The sequence below is a fragment of the Mastacembelus armatus genome, chromosome 12 (genome assembly GCF_900324485.2).
Source record: "Mastacembelus armatus chromosome 12, fMasArm1.2, whole genome shotgun sequence".
NCBI lineage: Eukaryota > Metazoa > Chordata > Actinopteri > Synbranchiformes > Mastacembelidae > Mastacembelus > Mastacembelus armatus.
Genome location: NC_046644.1, coordinates 4242941 through 4262620, shown reverse-complemented (window position 1 = coordinate 4262620; position 19680 = coordinate 4242941). Strand labels below are relative to the sequence as shown.

At 38.0% G+C, this 19680-nt stretch overlaps 1 protein-coding gene across 2 annotated transcripts in view; it reads right to left on the bottom strand.

The window, feature by feature from the left end:
* Positions 1 to 4159: 4159 nt before the first annotated feature.
* atp8b1 (ATPase phospholipid transporting 8B1) overlaps positions 4160 to 19680 on the bottom strand; it is a 37221-nt gene continuing 21700 nt past the window's right edge. For both annotated transcript variants that reach the window (XM_026298024.1, XM_026298025.1), the window contains 26 exons: positions 18885 to 18983; positions 18538 to 18599; positions 18321 to 18393; positions 17022 to 17092; positions 16267 to 16349; positions 15575 to 15733; positions 15238 to 15326; positions 14833 to 15023; positions 14206 to 14290; positions 13825 to 13948; positions 13075 to 13118; positions 12143 to 12299; positions 11777 to 11965; positions 11120 to 11232; positions 10847 to 11011; positions 10455 to 10566; positions 9774 to 9849; positions 8527 to 8665; positions 8191 to 8319; positions 7813 to 7969; positions 7498 to 7721; positions 7269 to 7352; positions 6853 to 7098; positions 6436 to 6574; positions 6201 to 6331; positions 4160 to 5783 (listed from right to left, as the gene is read on the bottom strand). In XM_026298024.1, coding sequence (XP_026153809.1) covers positions 5547 to 5783; positions 6201 to 6331; positions 6436 to 6574; positions 6853 to 7098; positions 7269 to 7352; positions 7498 to 7721; positions 7813 to 7969; positions 8191 to 8319; positions 8527 to 8665; positions 9774 to 9849; positions 10455 to 10566; positions 10847 to 11011; positions 11120 to 11232; positions 11777 to 11965; positions 12143 to 12299; positions 13075 to 13118; positions 13825 to 13948; positions 14206 to 14290; positions 14833 to 15023; positions 15238 to 15326; positions 15575 to 15733; positions 16267 to 16349; positions 17022 to 17092; positions 18321 to 18393; positions 18538 to 18599; positions 18885 to 18983 — 3378 coding nt within the window. In that variant the 3' untranslated portion in view covers positions 4160 to 5546. The remainder of the gene's footprint in view (positions 5784 to 6200; positions 6332 to 6435; positions 6575 to 6852; positions 7099 to 7268; positions 7353 to 7497; positions 7722 to 7812; positions 7970 to 8190; positions 8320 to 8526; positions 8666 to 9773; positions 9850 to 10454; positions 10567 to 10846; positions 11012 to 11119; positions 11233 to 11776; positions 11966 to 12142; positions 12300 to 13074; positions 13119 to 13824; positions 13949 to 14205; positions 14291 to 14832; positions 15024 to 15237; positions 15327 to 15574; positions 15734 to 16266; positions 16350 to 17021; positions 17093 to 18320; positions 18394 to 18537; positions 18600 to 18884; positions 18984 to 19680) is intronic.

Below are 19680 nucleotides of genomic sequence, written 5' to 3'. Positions count from 1 at the left end.
CTGGTAGAGACAGACACAGTCCTGCAGTGACATCCAGAGGCAGCAAACACTATGCTGGCTTAGAATACACAATTCACTATAACACACTGACAGGACTACTAAGCACTCATATATCATAATACACAAACAGTCTGATCAGCAGTGATGCCTTGTCAGTAACACTAAGTGAAAATGGGTGATCTTTGAAAGCTGAGTTATACTTTCAAAAAATAATAGGAAAACACATTTAAGTATACTACAATAAAAGAGTAGGTAAAAACGGTAACATTATTTTTCAGGTCTGGTGACCTGTCCAGGGTGTACCCCCCCCCCCAAAGAGAGCTGGGATAGGCTTCAGCAGATCCCTAAATAGGAATAAGCGGGTAAGTTAATGGATGGATGGATATTTTCTATGTCCCACATTTTCCAGCTAATTTCCTTGAACCTTTCCTTGTAATTTTTAATAAATTAGTTGGTATTTCCAAGAAAGCTATATTCACTTTGGTACTCTTAGCTAAATGAAGAAATTGTAGCTGTATCACCTGCTTATGGTTATTTTTAGTTTCTAAGAAAAAACTGATATGGAGATATGTAGGAAACAGTTTATAAAAAGACATATACACACAAGTATCTCTTACAAACACAAATTCTTATTTTAAATTTGTCATGACTTTTCATGCAAATCATGATGCAGACTTCACAGATTTCACAAATCTACAGATTTCTTGTTACAGCTCAAATGACTCTTCTGCTATATGTCCTCATACTCACCATATTATTTATATTAATTAGCATAGCATTAATAATTAGCATGGAATATTTTCCATTTTTCCTAAAAATATCGAAGTACTAATTTATATTTTATTTATATTTTTCACAGTATTTGATTAAATAGCTGTCATGATAGGTAACCTATTATCTTTTGTTTAGGTTATGGAAAAATAATTATAAATCTTAACAAAAACAAGGTGTTAGAATGTAATTCCAATAAATTGTTATAATAATTGTAAAAGGAAATATTTTTTGTATATTATTCATGCAAGAAGATTGCTGTTTTGGGGGTGAATGTTTTATACACAATTTTATAGGTTTAATATTAAAATAACAATTGCAAAGATAACAATTGCAATTGTTATTAATTCATCCTAGGAATTATGAAGAAGTTGGAAGTAATCAGAGATGATCTGTGATGTACTGGACAGCAGACCACATTTCCCAAGGCAAGGATGGGGCAGTGCATTGCCAAACCAGTGAAAACTGTAAGTATAAGAGGCATTTATTGTTTAAAAAATAGCAACATTTATTACTTTGGAGGTATTACACATCAATATTGTCATATTCAGAGGAGGAAAAGAAGGGCAGAGCAGAGGACCAAGTGGTGGAAGTTGAAAAAGGAAGAGTGTTGTGTGGCTTTCAGGGAGGAGCTGAAACAGGCTCTGGGAGGTCAGGAGGTTCTTCCAGATGACTGGACAGCTACAGCTAAAGTGATCAGGGAGACAGGTAGGAGGGTACTTGGTGTGTCATCTGGAAAGAGGAAAGCAGATAAGGAGACTTGGTGGTGGAATGAGGAAGTTCAGGAGTGTGTTAAGAGGAAAAGGTTAGCTAAGAAGAAGTGAGACACTGAGAGGACAGAAGAGAACAGACAGGAGTACAGGGAGATGCAGCGTAAGGTGAAGGTAGAGGTGGCAAAAGCCAAACAAAGGGCGTATGAGGATTTGTATGATAGGTTGGACACCGATTCTTGGTGCACAAGCTTTGAGCCCCTTCTTGTTTGCTGTGGTGATGGACAGACTGACAGATGAGGTTAGACAGGAATCTCTGTGGACCATGATGTTTGCAGATGACATTGTCATCTGTAGTGAGAGCAGGGAGCAGGTGGAGGAAAATCTAGAGAGGCGGAGGTTTGCTCTGGAAAGGAGAGGAATGAAGGTTAGCCTCAGTAAAACAGAGTACATGTGTGTAAATGAGAGGGACTCAAGTAGAACGGTGAGGTTACAGGGAGTAGAGGTGAAGAAGGTGGAGGATTTTAAGTACCTATAGGGTCAACAGTCCAGAGCAACGGAGAGTGTGGAAAAGAAGTGAAGAGACGTGTGCAAGCAGGTTGGAACAGGTGGAGGAAAGTGTCAGGTGTGATGTGTGACAAAAGACTCTCAGCAAGAATGAAAGGAAAGGTGGACAAGACAGTGGTGAGACCAGCAATGTTGTCTGGTTTAGAGACAGTGGCACTGAGAAAAAGACAGGAGGCAGAGCTGGAGGTAGCAGAGCTGAAGATGTTGAGGTTCTCTCTGGGAGTGACGAGGATGGATAGGATCAGGAATGAGGACATCAGAGGGACAGCTCATGTTAGATGGTTTGGAGAAAAAGCCAGGGAAGCCAGATTGAGATGGTTTGGACATGTTCAGAGGAGGGACAGTGAATACATTGGTAAAAGGATGCTGAGGTTAGAGCTGCCAGGAAGGAGGCCTAGAGGAAGACCAAAGAGGAGGTTCTTGGATGTAGTGAAGGAGGACATGAGGATAGTTGGTGTGGGTGAGGAGGATACAGAGGACAGGGTTAAATGGAGGCAGATGATTCGCTGTGGTGCGGGTGGAGCAGCTGAAAGGAAAAGAAGAAATAAAAATTTACTGTTGTTAGTAATAAAAGTAATAAAACAAAAAGTAGTCTAAAAATAGTAGTTGTTACCGTAAACACCTACATTTAAACACAATTAAACAATATTTCTCTTTTTCTCCTGTGATGAAAACCATATTTGAGGAAGTGATTCAGCAACATATATGGAGAAGGTCCTGAAAATACATTTCCCGCCACCACATGTGCAGACTGACCAGCCAGACAAAGATGTGTCTAGCTTCAATCAACCAATGGTACAAATCCAACCTCGTGCATCAGCAGACCCCAACTGTACGCACAGAACCACACAGGCAGAAATGACCCTTCAGATCCTCCGTGAGTCCGTACAAGATCCACTTTTAGAGATTGTAGTGGCTGAGCCATGTCAGAATTAGTTACATTTTACAAAATGTGATGAATATATATAAAATAAACTAATTGAACCGTACTTCTCTGTGTGCGTAATATCACTGTAGCGCACGATGAAGAAGCATGGTTACGCACAGTTACGCACGGTTTCACTGCCATTTCAAATGGGCCGAGCAGCATTGTCCTGTAGGTTGTTGGAAAGCTCTTAATCTCGGTTTGACACTTAGCCAGACGGACTTCGTCTAAATCCCAGAAACACATCCAGTCAAACACATTAAAATTGAACTGTCGGTTCTCAGCACACACCACAAACACCACGGAGGGGGGCCAGGGCCCACTCATCATGCTAACCTGTTAATAACACACGCTTTTGTGCAGCCTGGAGCCATATTTCAACTGAGCAACACAGAGCTGCATGTGTACTTAACCAACAGATGTTATGGTCGCATGTTTGTAGAGACATATCAAAGATATACATCTTAAAACTGACCTGTCCGTGTCTGTTCTAGGACCCTGCTAACGTCCCAAAGTAAGACCCAGCGTTTTCTTTGTGTAACTTTCTCATCAAAGTGTTTTAAAGTCCAGGCTCACAGCAGTCAGGACGGTTTGAGACATAGCCACTTTGGGCGTCTCTCCTGTGAACCATGTTTAAAACACATTGAATGGAAGCAGTGCCTGGATTCTGTAGGTACAGGTGTTCATGGTTATTTAAGGTATGTGACGTAGCAAGACGAGAAACTAGATATGTTTAGTGCTAATCAGAAAATGTTTTTCAGTGTTTTGTGAACCATAAAACCTAGATAAGGACACAGTATGTACAGTGCTCTATACAGGATAGTGGTTTCAGTATTTAACATAGTATTGCCTTTAGTATTGAAAGACACCAGTTATATCTATGGAAATACTGGGATAGTTGTCTGTTATGAGGGGTAAAGCTGTTGTGTTGGGTGTTTTGCTGTGTTGCATGTGCTGTATGTGTCTTTATTTTGTTTTAATGGACCTCATGTCTTTAAATGAAAGCTGCTGCTGATGATGATGAATTGGATGAAATCAGCAGGAACTGTTATGTCCCAGTTACTCTGCAGACTTCCTGGAACCAGGAGCCTCTTCCTATTGGTGAAATGTTCCAATTAGATCTGCGGAAAATTCATTTACCTCCAGTGAATTCTTAATTTGCCAGACAAACACCATTAATCATTCATTTCAAATTGCTAAATGTGCCCTCAGCTTTTATTAACAACCACATAAAATACCATCATATGAGTACAAATTGCTGCTGGTAGAATCAACATCAGTTCTGATCTACTGCCTCCATTCATTCAGTAATAAGACAGTAACTGCAGGAAGTAACACTAGCATTAAAAGGATACAGTAACAGGCAGAACAGGAATGTTCAGTTTAGGTTTAGCACACAAACTAAAAAACTTGGGTTTCTTGTAAACAATCAATGAGAGATACAAACAACTTAAGGAAGGTGTAATTTAACATCGGAGAGGTTTTAAAAACACACACACACATAAGACATAATCAAATGTACATAACGCAGGACTTCCTTACACTTTTTCCACATTAGAAGTAGGAGCTCTTGACACTGACACAAGCCAGAGATCCTTGCCGATTCCCTACAGCTACTTTAAAACACCTCAGAAAAAGAATAAACTGTGACATATATAATAGTAGGATATCTAGTCTGATAGAGGTATTTAAAAGATGTTAAGGCTGAAACAAAGTTGAAGTTGCTCAAAGAAGTGATTACAACACCTCAAAAGACACACAAGGAAATTTTATACAGCAGTGGATAAAATATCACTATTCAAAACACATTTTTAAATTAAGACACGTTTTATAACATCTGACCACCTTGCATAGTCACACCTCATCCATATTTCTAATAAAAATATTTCATTACACGTTTGGTTTTAATGTAAAGAAAAATGTTTGGGTTTAGAAATGAAACAGTTTCACCCTGATTGCACATAACGGAGAAATTAAGATTTTTTTCTTAGTTTAATAAAGGACTAACAAATTAAGTACTCTGTAGACAGGCTAAAACTGTTCACCTCAAAAAGAATATTAATCCCCATCCCCAATTAGGTCACAGTAGTTCTGAACAGGGACATACTGATTAAAATAAAGCTTTTATTTTAAAAAACCTGAGTTAATCATTGGCAGTCACACAGTCAGTGCCTGACTTCAAATGCTGGTAACGGTGGCCATTTTTTCAGTGAGCTTTTTTTTTTTTTTTTCCCCTGTACATGGACAAAGAACCAGAGACAGTGGAGTTAAAATTGAGTGGAGCAAAATAACATACAAGTAGTGCATTTACCTTAACACCTATCTGACATGGCAGTGGTACACCATGACACTTATATCATTTCTTAAAGCTGAATAACTTTAGGAGGTGTTTTGTTTAATCGCCTCCTACGGTACATGAATCTCCCCAAGTATAAGGGCCCTTTACTGTCCAGCCAAGCCATGGATTGTTGACAGCAGCGATTCCTCAGATAGAAATAAGAGAAACCATGTGCTCCTTGCATGTTTACGACCACTGCAGTTACAGTTCTGCTTCATCTCCCACTCAGCCTCAATCACAAGTTTTCAGCCTCCATCTGTGGAACCTCTCTGATGCTGTCCTGTGGTCCGCTGCGGCCATGGTGGCGCCGGCGAATGCTCCGCCCAGATGCGATAAGGTCAGCGTAGCCACGGGAGTGAGAGAAGGCGTACGCGGAACGCCGGGAACGCTGGCCACGCTGGAAAGCTGGCACCCTTTTCTTCTCCTCCTCCTCTTCCATCTGCTTCTCATACTTCTTCCTGTTTCTCTGAATCTGGGGCATGATGGGAAAAAAAGCAGGTAACAGAAACTATTGTAACAGGTGTTTATTTTCAGTGGAAAGATGAGGTGCAGAGTTGCTTTTATTTCAGCTATATCCATTTCATGACTGTGTCATTTTAAAGTTAATGTAATGGTTTAATTTAAATAATTTAATTCTGACCATGTCAATTTCATTTAATATTTCTGATAAAATGCAATAACAAAATTATTGCCCAACTACGCTTTTAAAAAATTGACATCTACAATAGGCACTGAAAGTCATTATTTCCTGAGTGAAGTATGGAAGTATTATGGGCTGTCCTATATCTGAACCAGATTTCAGTAATGGGGTCGAGGCTGAAGATTAATTACAGTGATCGTTCATTCAGGCCCAGCAGCAAGTTGGGCATGTGACTCCCAGAGCTCTCACCTTGTCTCCTTCAGAGGGAGAGATGGTTGTATGAAGGAACTGGATGCAGATGACAGGCAGCAGGCTGATGCCTACAGTCAGGATGATGGTTAACCACAGATAGGGCTGACGCAGAGCATTTGATGCCACACCTAAAAACACAGAAGTAAAGAGGCCCAAATCAACGTGCAATTTAATTCTACTTATTTGAACACATTACTCTGTAGCCACTTTGTTACGTTAGGTTGGGACTGACCAGTGAAGGTAAATGCTGAGGTGAAGAGGACATGGATCCCTGCACTCTGGATGTCAAACATGATGCCAAAGTATATAGCTATGCTGCCTAAAACCGCAAAGCAGTTGACAAAGGTCCAGTAGGAAGTGTCCAGTGAGATCTGACAAAGATGTGAAGGAGAGACAAAAGGTAATTCTCAGAATAAACTCATTACATGCACATTTGCTGAATCTCTTAAAATCCAGTTACCCTCTAGTATTTCTTCATAGGTAACTTTACAAGTGGAAAAAACATCTTACAACATACATTGATGTTTCTGTTTTATGCGGTTACTTACACCCAGAGCTTAGATTACTGAAACAGTAAAAGAATCAAGCTTAAATCTGAAGCATGATAATGTTAGCATACACATGCCTCATAGTGTGGTGTGTAACTAACCTGCAGATTGACCGTAAAAATCAGTGATGAGGCTGTGACAACGGCAAAGGACTGGTAGTCAGAAGGTGCCTCTCCATCCTGCCCCATGGTCTGCAAGAAGGCTCCATAGGGGATGAAGAAGATGATGAGAGAAACGAAGATGCCGTGGAACAAGCTGCTGAAGAAGTTCTTGTAGTTGAACAGCGTGCCTTGCTGGCCGGGCAGGTAGAGCTTCGGAAATTTCAGGCTCAGTTTGTCGTTAACGTCCTGCAGTGTGGGAGTTAACAGACTTTTGGTTTTGACAGAGCAGAAGAGAATGGAATAACTTTCCAAATCTGCATTACAATGTATAACACTTTGACAACACAGGGCACATATGTTAACCAGAAAGAAAATAAAAGGTCACAACTCAGCCTATTATAAAACCTTGTTTTTACCTGATCGAGAAGTCCAACTAGTAGAACAGGCAAGCTGCTGTAACAGAGATTATAGAGAGTGATGAACCAGTCTTCATAGGCAACCTGCAGGAAAAGGAAAACAGACAGTGACCGTGAGATGCAGTCGAAATATCTGGAAAACGAAGTAAGTGGATGTTGAGTTAGGATTATTTTTCCTTCAGGACATGACTGTGAGGGGTGGTTATTCCCTTGACTCTGAGCTGCCGACCTGAGAAGAGAATCCACTGAAGAAGGAGTACCAGAAGTGGACCAGAGTGAAGGCAAAGTTCTTGAAGAAGAAGTAACGCAGGAACTTGCACATCCGGATGTAGGACCAGCGTCCATGCACCAGCAAGAGGCGCTGCAGGTAGCGGAACTGAGCAAAGGCGTAGTCGCTGGACATCACAGCCTGCATCCCCTCCTGACCGCTGATGCCGACACCAATGTCTGCAGCTGGGAGGGAGATTATTAAAATAGTTTCAGTGAAACATGTCTCATGCAGATGAACACTTGTCTTCAGTGTGGGCAGAATCCATGTCCTTACTCTTGATCATGTTGACATCATTGGCTCCATCTCCAATGGACAAAGTCACAGCCTTCTTGTACTTCTTCACCAGGCTCACCACGTTTGCCTTCTGCTTCGGTGTGACACGACAGCAGATCACCGCCTCACACTCACAGGCCATGTCCACAAAGTCAATCTGCAGAGGGCAAAAAGAACATTTCATCATATTTGTTATTAGATAAGCCACAAGAATCACTGCCCACTACACATTTATTAATTTAGTATTTGTCCATCCATTTTCTATACCTGCTTATTTCTATTTAGGGTCACAGGGATCTGCTGGAGCCTATCCCAGCTCTCTTTGGGTGGAAGGCAGGGAAACACCCTGGACAGGTCATTTAATACATTCAATTATACCTGTCTCATCTCTTTTTCCCAGTCATTCAGTGGTTGTCCGTCCTGAGGGTTGCTTGGAGGTGGTCGCTTTCCCAGTCGACGAAGGCGCAAACGACGGCGTTTTTTCTTCTTTTCATACAGAATCTCATTCTGATTTTTAAAAAAAAAAAGAAAAGAAAAACCTAATACATTAGTATAATGTTGACTGGTGGGGAATGAGAATCTTAGGTTTAAAAAAAAAAAAAAAAAAAAAAAAAAAAAAAAAAAGGGAAAAAGGAAGTTCTGTATTTTCCTTAAAAGCTGCATTTCTAAAAACTAAATTGAATCATTTAGTCTCTAAACTTGAAGAGAACTCACCAGCCATCCTCCAGTTATAATTAGAGCATTTTTGTTTTTGTTTTCCTGAGGGAAAAAAGGCTCTGCAGGTTTCTTCCTGCCTCGACGGAAACTTGAAGTCTCATTCCTCCTGTTTGCCTGACGAAGCCGCAACTTCTCACTGGAAACACCAATGACAGAAAGTCTTACATAAGACAGCATGGCAGTCTGAGCTCTTCCTGCACTGCTGAAAGTATGATACTGAAATTCAAGTTCATGCAAGAGAGGCAGACAATGAATGTGTTATGCAAAATATCTGGAAAAAAACACAGTGGATACACTGTGTTATATAGTCCAAGAGCAGCAAACAACAATTCTCTCCTGTATTACTGTACAGCATGTTAGTGTTTTACCTTTTTGATGAAATCAGTTAGGCAAAAAAAAAAAAAAAAAAAAAAAAAAAGTACAGAAATAAAGTTGGACCATCTGACATCAACAGTCCTGATTTTACTGAACTGATGAAGTTAGGCAGCAGCAGCATTTGACCCACACCACCACAACAAAGGGCGGTCACAACATTTATTTGTGTTATATATGTATATATGTATATTCATGATATCATCTTTGAAACCATCTTTACTTCATTTGTAGTGCCTAAAACTTTCACAGAGTATTAAGTTTATATAATTCCTCTAAGCAACTCGGTATCTACTCAAGATATAGTTTTATTAGTGTAACATTTTCCTTCTGTGCTTCTCTGGACAATGTTTCCTCAACAAGCCGTGGCAGAGGGATAAATCCTTATAATGATATTCCTCTCACAACTATAAAAGCTGCATTTCTAAAAACTAACAGGAAACAATCATCACATCTGACAAACAAACATCTGACAGTAAATCTCTGCACATCTAGTAAACTGACTTCTACATTCACAACTACAGATTTGTTTCATCTTCAAACTTTAGACCAAAACCAATGTCAAGTTCTGACACAAAGCACTTTATCAGACTTCCTACAACTCCCTCTAGAGACAAAAAAAGACTTTATTCACCTTTTTTTCATGTGTGCATTATGTGCACTTTTACTGACTACAGAGTAAACAGAGTTCCCCTTTACTTTAGCTGTAGTATTGAATGGATTACCTCGTGGTCAGTATGGCCAGAAGGAAAGACAGCAATCAAAGACTTCTTCAACATCCACAGGACATGTGAGTACTCCATTAAAACAGACTTAAAAATCTGAACATAAAAAGGTTATGCTTCACTCTTCATTTGTGCACCTCAACTCACTTGACATCTTCTCCATAATGGATCTGCATGTCGTCTGTCAGAAGTGAACAGGAATATCCAATGTTTTCAGCCGTTTCTGGGGAAAATAATAAAAACACTGGTTAATTTGTTTATTTCAGTTGTATGCATAATTCCCACAGACTGTATAAAAAGATGGACAAGGTGACATCCCCCAGCTACAACAAGCCAATCACCCCCTGATGTTTGGTTGCAGTTCAGTCATATCTGGTAACCTCTCTGTGTTAGCAGATGGGATATGAACCAAACAGAAAATGTACAGTAAAAGTAAAAAACTAAACTGATTTCCATCAAGGTATATATTATCATGCTGATTTATGTACAAGTGGTCATTCTTCTGGTAAATTAGTTCTTTACAAGTTAAAAAACAGCTGTATTTGTGATGATTTTATGGCCTTTGATCAGTGGCTATTCTGTGGTGTAGCAACCAGAGGGCACCAGAGGTTGAGAGGAAGTGGTGACACATTGTCCATCTTTATGTACAGTCTGTGATTATTCCTTTAAAAAAAAAAAAAAAAAAAAAAAGAGTCAGGGTCATTTATGAAAATCCAAAACTATAATTTAACCACTCTCTTTTCATGACCTGTATCTTCTTATTTGTTGTTTTCTCTGTTGGCACATTAAAGTAGATCAACTCTTTTCTGTAGTCTGATAGCATGATACCTTTCTTATCTCCAGTCAAGACCCAGATCTTGATTTCAGCCTTAGCCAGTTTGGCAATGGTCTCTGGCACACCATCCTGCAATTTGTCCTCGATGGCTGTCGCTCCAATCAGCTAAAAAAAAAAAAAAAAAAAAAAGGGACACTACCTGTTATATGGCTGTGTCATTATATCTAAACTCACAGTTCTATCAAATATATCCAGATTATCAGTTGTCAGTTGTAGACGACTTCAAAAATCTGGAAAACAAGAACTATTGGCTCTAGCTTTTTTCACCAACAGAAAAATTCAATAATTTTTTTTTCTAAAATGAATCTCTAGTCTACAAAGTGTTTTCCAGCTTTTACTAAACCTCTGCACTTGCATCTAAAGTTAAGCTGTTTTCCACACTCACCATGAGGTTGTTCTCGATTTGCTCATACACCCGGTCAAGGGCAGTATCTCGATTCGCCGTGGTCAACTGGGCCTCTTTGTGTTTCCTAGACCAGGCTTCATACTCATCTGTGCTGATGTCTTTGTAACACAAGCACAACGTCCGCAAGGTCTCATTGGCAAAGAGCTACAACAGAAAACACAGGTTGTGTTTTCTTCCCCAGAAAGAAGAGAAAACAGCTACTGTACATACTGTCCTGAGACAGACAGAGAAAATAAAGCCATGTGTACTCACGTCCAGAGCAGCCTGTGTAGATTCCTTGTGTTTGCTGTGTCGGGAGAGTCGCTCATAGATGACGGTGTCTGCTCCTTTACAATATAGACGAATCCGACCATCAGGAAACTTCACTGAAAGACACAATAGACACAGATAGAGGGTTAGAGGATCAGTGGGGGGACAAAATCTTGGTTTTGCATGTCACAAGTTATGTCTGAAATCTTTAAAGTCTTTTTAAAATTAACAATATTCAAACAGAAAGAAATAGTGCATTTGTCTGAAACTATTTTCTGCATCAAGTAGGCCACATTAAATGTTCTAGTGAATATTCTGGGCAGTAGGATGTGGTATCTGGCACTGAGTCATATATCAGGCTTTGGATACACACAGGATACTTGTTAGGAGAATGCATTCATTCTTAGCTTTTTTAATTTGATGACAAGTTAAACATAGAAGCAAAGTAGGAGATTCTATCACAACTTCAAGAAGTATGGTGAAGGGAAAATATCTGAGAGGCTAAAAGTCCAAAAGCAGCTGTAGCACGTAGAAGAATAGGAAAATTATGAAAATATTGACAAATTTATCTTTTACCCACTACTTGCTCCCAGTGTGTAAAATACTGCACTCTGAAACTACAACTACAGAGGTACTGCATGTGTATATGTCTCTTCTTACAGATGATAGACATCCGCTTGCGGTCAGAGTTGAAGTCAAGCAGCGCCAACATTTCGTATGTTGTCTCCTTATCCATCTCCCTGATGGTGATGGCGTCCTGTGTGCGGGAAAGGAACACATAGCCGAAGTTCCTGGCTGCCGTCACCAGGGCCTCCTCATCAGGAGATGCTGCCTGGTACACCAGATCACCTGAGAGAAAAACATCAGACCGAACATAAAGACAGCAGATACTGTTCCATTTTCTTCATTCATACAGTCATTTGATTCACGGACAATATCAAAATTACTGCTTAATATAGGTTTAAAGACAAGTCCTCATTAAGGTATGTTGGGGTTGATTGACAAGTACCGCTGCTTTGGGATTACCTTCATTGTGCTCCACCATAACAGTGTGGCAGAGTGACAGCAGTTTGAAGAACTCAAGAACATCTTGGTCTTTCTTGGATCGGATACAGGCAACCAGCGAATGATCCATAAACTGGAACTTTCTGTCAGCATAGCGGTTCCAGCTCCAGTCTACCGGCTGGAAAACAGAAAAATTAGTTTGATAACTACTGTAGAGAAATTTTTGTAGTATCTGCTATCCATCGGCTATTTATATATTTTTTGAAACTTTACTCTATTAGCTATCATATTTCTTCTAATGCTAAAACTGTTTCCACTACTCCATTAGCATGTGTAGCACAGTTGATTCATTGTAAAAGGCGACCCCCATTAAAAAAGGTAGTTACAAGTTCACAAGGAAGAAACATGTCATCCAGTACAGTGGTGTGGCTCACTGCTGTGGTTGTAAAGATTTTATGGACATCTACAGCACAGACCAGTAAACTAAATCAAGATCTGGATTCATAGACATAACAGTGAGTACACCACATTTATGTGCATCTCTGTATGGAATTTCTGGGATGAACAAAAAAATAATATATACTGTATATTTTTAGTCTCTCCATAATTTTGATCTTTTTAAGTCTGTGTTATGTTTTTTTAACCTTTGTTATTTATGTGCTTTCCTGGCCAGGATGTAATAGAGATTTTAATCATAGTTTGGTACTTGTCTGCTTATATAAAATTATTTTCATGAAAAATAAAATGTTATATATGCCCAAAATAAAATAAATCAGGCAATTTACCATTTGTGAAATATGGCTGATATTTTGTTGAGTACTACAGTCAGTATCTGAAAAACTGATATGTTAAGAAATATCAATTTAACGTTTTCTATTACTAACATTTCATACGCCAGTCACTGTATGCATTCTTTAGAGTTCATTCTGAAGTCAGAGTGTTTGATATTTTACCCTTCCTCGTTCCAGTGATACTCCTTCTGCAGTGGTCGGAACACCTGTGGAGAAAAGAGCAAAAACTGAGAACTGTATCCACAGTTTTGATCTTCTGCTAATTTACATAAAATCAAGCATACTGTATGACTGACTAATCCAAGCAAGTTTATGCTTCAATATAATCTGTCTTTGTACCGTATCCTTAATAAGTATGTTTGTACAGCAGTGGATCTATTCCCCAGAAGGGATTGTTAAAGGCTCATTTGTCACCTGATAGCACAGTGATGGCAGCAGGTACACAAAGGGAAAATACAAATGCTTTAGCTTCTTAATAAACTGTATAAAATCTGTATGATGTTCATTACATGCAAAGATCCTGCAGGGGTTCGTATTAGTAAAACAGTTGCCATTACAATAAAAAGGCAGCAGGTGTCACTATCAGGCTTTTAGATTTTTTTCTTGTTTACTTACACAACACACTTCAATTACTTTTATTTTATTGCTCTTCTACATATATACTCCCATTCTTCCCTCACAGATTACTTTTGCATTTTAAATCATTTGATTAATGTCCTTATGTTGCCATAGATAAATGCACTAGTACTGCTAGGGTTAGTCTCAGGTTAGTTTTAGTCTCAGTTTGTCTGATTTAACTCTGTTAACACCTTTTTTCTTCTGACAAACCCATTAAAAAGTGAAACCATATTATGAAACACCTGTAGCAGACTGATGTAATGTATAGCAGAGTGAAGTGAAGCAGATCAGTACCGTAGCTGTGTCCAGCAATGGTGCACTTCTTGAACTCCATGATGTTCTGTGTCAAAGTTCCCGTCTTGTCGGAGAAAATGTATTGGATCTGACCAAGCTGCTCATTCAGGGTGGTGGTTCGTGCCTGCACAGGGGAAAGAACTGATATAATGAAAATACATCCCTGCAATCTGCTGCAGGCATAAACACAAATTCAATTGTTAACGTAGGCTAGGTGCAGCAGTGAAAGTACTTATGGTTCATTTGCTGTTCTAATGGGCTTGTTTGTTTTTTCCCCCACCAGGGAAAGACCACTATGATGTGTCACTGACCAGTGCACAGGATCAAAAACCCCCGACTGAGAAGGAACCAAAGAAAGTAAACACACATGCGAAGAAGTACCTTAGCAGGAGTGTCTTTCTCAGGGTAATACATCTGCAGGTCCCAGTTGATGAACTTACTTTGGCCCAGACGAATCACCTCCACACTGCACACAGAGGACAGACGGACAAGTTTTGATTTCTTTCTTGGAGGCACGGCTGCTCTATACAGTATGTGAAAATGATTTTACTTATTAGACTGAAGCTGAAGGGAAAAGAGACTATGGAGTTACTAATTTAAACTAATTTGTTATTTTGGTAAACCAGATAGCAAGCCTGCTGACTGTTCCAACAACCTATTATGGTCAGCCGATGAGTGTGTCATCTCTGCTTTGTGTTGGTTAGATGAAGCTACAAAGCAGGAATTTTACTTTGACATTTTTATTAAAGATTTAAAAGGTGCACTACTATCCTTACAGACATTGTGTTTGCAAAACTCCAAAAACAAAACTAAATCATGTGGATGACTTCTCTAAAATGTTATTCTCAGAGAACAGCAGATATTTTTGGCCTAATGTATTTTAAATGAAGATTTCACTTTATATGTTTAATTAACAAGGAATTTGAGAAAATAAAACAAAAATACAAAGATGAGGTCATCAATTAGATAGAAACAAATAATTATCATTACACAAGGGATGGAACTGACCTGACATATAGTGAAATGGGCACCATGGTGTTGAGGACAATGATGTATCCCCAGAAGCTGAGGAAGCCTCTGTAGGAGGAGCTTTGGTTTTTGTTGTCATAAAGATACCAGGCCTTAGAGCCAATGTCGTCATACCAGAAGGCATGACCGATGGCCAGACCTGCCGACACCAGCAGCAACAGCACAAATATCTACATGGACAGCGGAAATATAGTCATATGCTGGGTGACCATTAATAATATGTAATTTATGTAACCGGTAATTCTGACAGGAGAAAAGATCATAAAACACACATCTAAAAAAAATAAAAATAAATTTAAACAAAGCTCATGTGATAAAAATGGGTTTAAGAACACAAAACTGAAAACTGACAGTGATGGCTCGTTTGTCTAGACATAAACTCACTGTGTAAACCATGTAGTTCATCAGCTCATCAATTTTTGTTCGCTTGAACCGTGTCTTTCCACCATTCCTCATGATTTTGGAGTCAGCCCCTTAAACAAAAAATACAAAAACATATACCACTTTTACATTTAGTATTTGATCTGTATGCAATAAAAGAAAAAGCAAATCATCAAAATAACTTCAAAAGCTATTTTATCTGAAGACAAACTATATCCACCTCTTCAGTAAGCCCTATTAGTACCAGTTTCCTTCACCCTAAAATGTGATGACTGGATTTTCCCTAGAGCATAATCTCATATCATCTTGTGTCAAAGTTTTGATGCATCATCATTTGTACCTGCAAAAATGACCAGCCCATGACACACATCGGTGTTTCTGATTTTGCAGCCTCGGAGCAGCATGTTGTCCAAGTTCAGAGGGTAGCGCTGCCCCTGCCACAGCATTGTCCCAGCGAACTTGTCCAGACGGTTGTTTGGCTCCTCACACTCGATCAGAGCTACATGGGAGATGAGAGGACATGAAGGAGGGCTTAATAAAGTGGTTTGGAAGTATGTCATTAGTTGTAGGGACATTTTGCTGTGGATAGTGTTTAGATAACATCAAGATGCAAAGGAATCCTTACACACCCTCTGACCTCTTCTGACTATTCTCTGGGTAAAACTAATATATTTTAATTTGCGTTAAAAACAGAAAGCTACCAGAACTTTGCTGAAAATAAATTTACATATGAAACATCAGAGAGAATACAAACAGAACATCTTGCATAACACATACTGTATGATGTATACAAACAACCCTAATCTTTATTCTTATCTGAGACTACTGCAGTTATCAGAATGAGTGTGTGATTAATATTTAATCATTGGCACTTCATAGTATTTATTTTTCACATTGCTGTAGATTTTTTTAAAAAAATTGTATATTCCTCATTTACTTTTTGGTTAATAAACCTCTAAATGCAGCAAATTTCACTCACTGTGAATAAAATAAACCACTATTTAGATGTGAAAATCTGCATATTGTATTTACCATCAAACTCAGCCAACTGACGTTCCTCCTGCAGTTTTTCGTCTGTCACTCTAAGTCCCATCCTAAACTTCAAATTGGTTTCTCTGCAAGAATAAAAAATAAAACATATATGAAGGATTGAAACTAGAAGCCTAAGGATAGAAGAATCAGTTAATCAGAGTTGGATTCAAGTTTCTAAGACTTGAAACAGTTTTGGGAAAAAGATTTTTTTTTTTTTTTTTTTTTTTTTAAATGAGTAACATTTCTCCATAATATTTGTATAACATGATCAGATAAGGTTTCCTTTCTAGACAGGTTTATAAATGAAATATATTTTAAAGTGTGTGTATAAATAAATATCTAATAAATAAATATACACATTTATATATATCACACACCAATGTATTTTAAAATAAATAAAATAATTTCTGTGAGCTGCATGCCTCAAATCTTTGAGAAAACAAAGGTGTTTTTTATGTCCATGTTTCAGTTTAGTCATCATTCATTGTAATGTGGCTCCATCAGAGAGCTTTACAAGCCTGTTTGCTTTCAAGGCGTTCCTCACAGAATATACAGTCACACTGGTCACATGTGTGAGTTTCTGTTTTGACAAATGCTTTTAAAAAAAAAAAAAAAGGACAAAACAAATACAAATACAAACTTCCTTGAGTAAAAAAAAAGCTGCTCCAGTAACTCTGTATAAAATGTAGTCCATTACTCAGTGTGCAACTAAGGAGTAGAAAGGAAACTCGAAAATAAGCTTAAAAGATACTTGCCCATCAAGTTCGGCTGTTTCTACGTAACACAGGCTGTTAGGGTTGGAGGTTGATAACAGAAAGATGTCAGCCTGAAGAAAATAAAAACCATATAGTGAGCATTTTATACAGTAAAATTCATCAAGCGTTGTAATAGGTTTGACACTCAAATCTGACAAGCGACTGCTTTTGGTGTCCTGTCCTGCTTTTAGCATGTTGCTGTTGTTGCACATCTACTCAATATCTACATGCTCAGTAATTACAACTCCTTTCTGAAAACCTGCTGATCTCATAACTAAACTGCCATTTTTGTTAAAGCATTACCTTACATTATATTTATATTATTAATTTAATAATATAACTTGTGGGGTGCTTCAAAGTTCAGGTGCAGGCTCCAGTCAAATGCACAATTATTTATTTCTTTGTATTTATTTAACCTTACTTAACCAGGAAGTTTCTTGAGAGCTGGCCAAAATGGCAACATGAAGGAAAGCCACATAACAACAACAAACTATAAATTTTCATATCAGTTACAACATACATACAATAAAATGTTATCTATGTAATGTAGATAAAGCTTAATCATTATATTTGTATTTATTTTAAGTTCTGGAATAGTTTGATTTACTGATAGAGCTGATCTATACAAAATTGTGCCATTTGCAAATATATTTTACTGCAGGTTATGTCCATTATTTAACAATTTAATATTATTAAACAGAATCTTGTGCTACAGCCTTTGTGATTGCAAGGACTTCTGATTTATTATTATCTATGCTTACACATTGTCTCTTGTCTAAAAAAGAAACTTTAAACCATCCTATTGCATTTGTATGAAAACCAACTTGATACATCAGCTTATCTGAGTCACTTTACCTTGCTGGCTACTTCTCTCTGTCAACTCATTTTACATTAAATATTGCTAGCTCTTCACAGAAATTTCTGCAGTTAAATTATTTAAAATCATTTTTGATGCACAAAAATATGCAAAATGTGCTTTTTTTGTTTACTTGTCAGTACATGTGGAATATTAATAATTAACCCTGATGTTTTAACCAATATGGATACTCCATATTCAGTCGTTAATGACAATGAAACTATTCAACGATCATGTTAGCAACAGTACTGCTACCTAGATAGACGTGAGCGATACCTAAATAAGCAGTATATTATTAGCATTAAATGCCCAAGAAAACCCGTAGTTCTGAACTGTTGGATTAAATCAAATGGTGGTACAAGTTAATTTCAACAACCTGTGTGAACAATGTCCAAGCATTAGCAAGTGATACAGAAAAAAAAAAACTACTAAAACCATCATACTGGGATAAAGTCGTTTTTCTTCAGACGAACTACATCTCCAACTTGGATGTCCATCCACTTTGACTCTTGAAACCTGAAGAAGTGAGGACATATGCTTTTATATTGTCATCAAACACTGGCAAATTTCTAATAAAATGTATCGTAGACATTTAGTGGTCACTTGAAAGTGGACATTATCTTATTTAAATAGCAAAGCAAACTGAAAATTTGTTCTGACCTTCCATTTAGAAGAACCTCACACTTCCGATTGTTGATTTCCTTATCCATCCTGTGCCGTGCCTGGAAGAACAGAGAACCACACAGTGTAATGTAGAATGCCAAAATAAACACACTGAACAGCATTTGATGCCTATTGATGTGACTGTTTTATTTTTAAAAGATATTCTAACTTTAAAATGTCAACAAATGTATTGGCTGCAAAAATCCAGTACTGGCCAGATTCCAAAAAGGTCAGCGCAACAGTCAAACTAACCGTCTAAAAATGCATCAAAAAAAAAAAAAAAAAAATTCAAAAATTTCCTTCCCGACAGATTAGTGTGTGTGAGTGTGTATAAGACGTCTTACTAGATCGTCCACCAAGTCTTTGATGGCAGTGACTCCCAGTACCACAACCAGAGGAATCAGCGTGGTGTACCAAGGCAGAGTGGCAATGTCTGGAATACTCTTAATTAAAAATAAATTAATAAATTAATTAAAGCATGTCATTTGCTGGTCCTTATTTTGATAAAACTTTATTTGATATTTTAAATTAAAACTTCACATGAGGAGTTTCTATTTTTGTAGTGTGGAATTTGTAGCCTCAAATTTCAACAATGTACAAGAAATTCTGTTTTAAAAAAAATGTCAACATAGATTCATATTATACAAAAAACAGACATTACACAATATAATCAAAGACATACAACAATATTGTTAACTCCTGTAATTTGAGTGCTATGTTGTCCTATAAATAAATACACCTGGGAGAAAAAAATATATGTGAGCCCTTTGGAATGACCCGTTTCTTCTGCACTAGTAGGTTATCATCCAAATCAGTATAAACAAGTTCTTCAGCCAACAACACACTTATGATTTAAATTGTTGATGTTTTATTTAACACAACCATTAAACATTCACAGTGCTGGTGGAAAAAGTCAGTGAACCCCCATCACCTTAACCGAGTGCTTTGTGTCACTACAGATTAGACCTGCACAAAGTTCTGGCAAAATTTTGAAATTCTTCTTTATAGAACCATTACAGCTCAGATGCATTTTAGGAGGCCTGGTGTGAATAGATCTTTAAGTTCATTCCACAGCATTTCCTTTGAGCTAAGGTCCACAGCCACCCTGACATTATCCTGTCCTGTGTCCGTCATGGACAC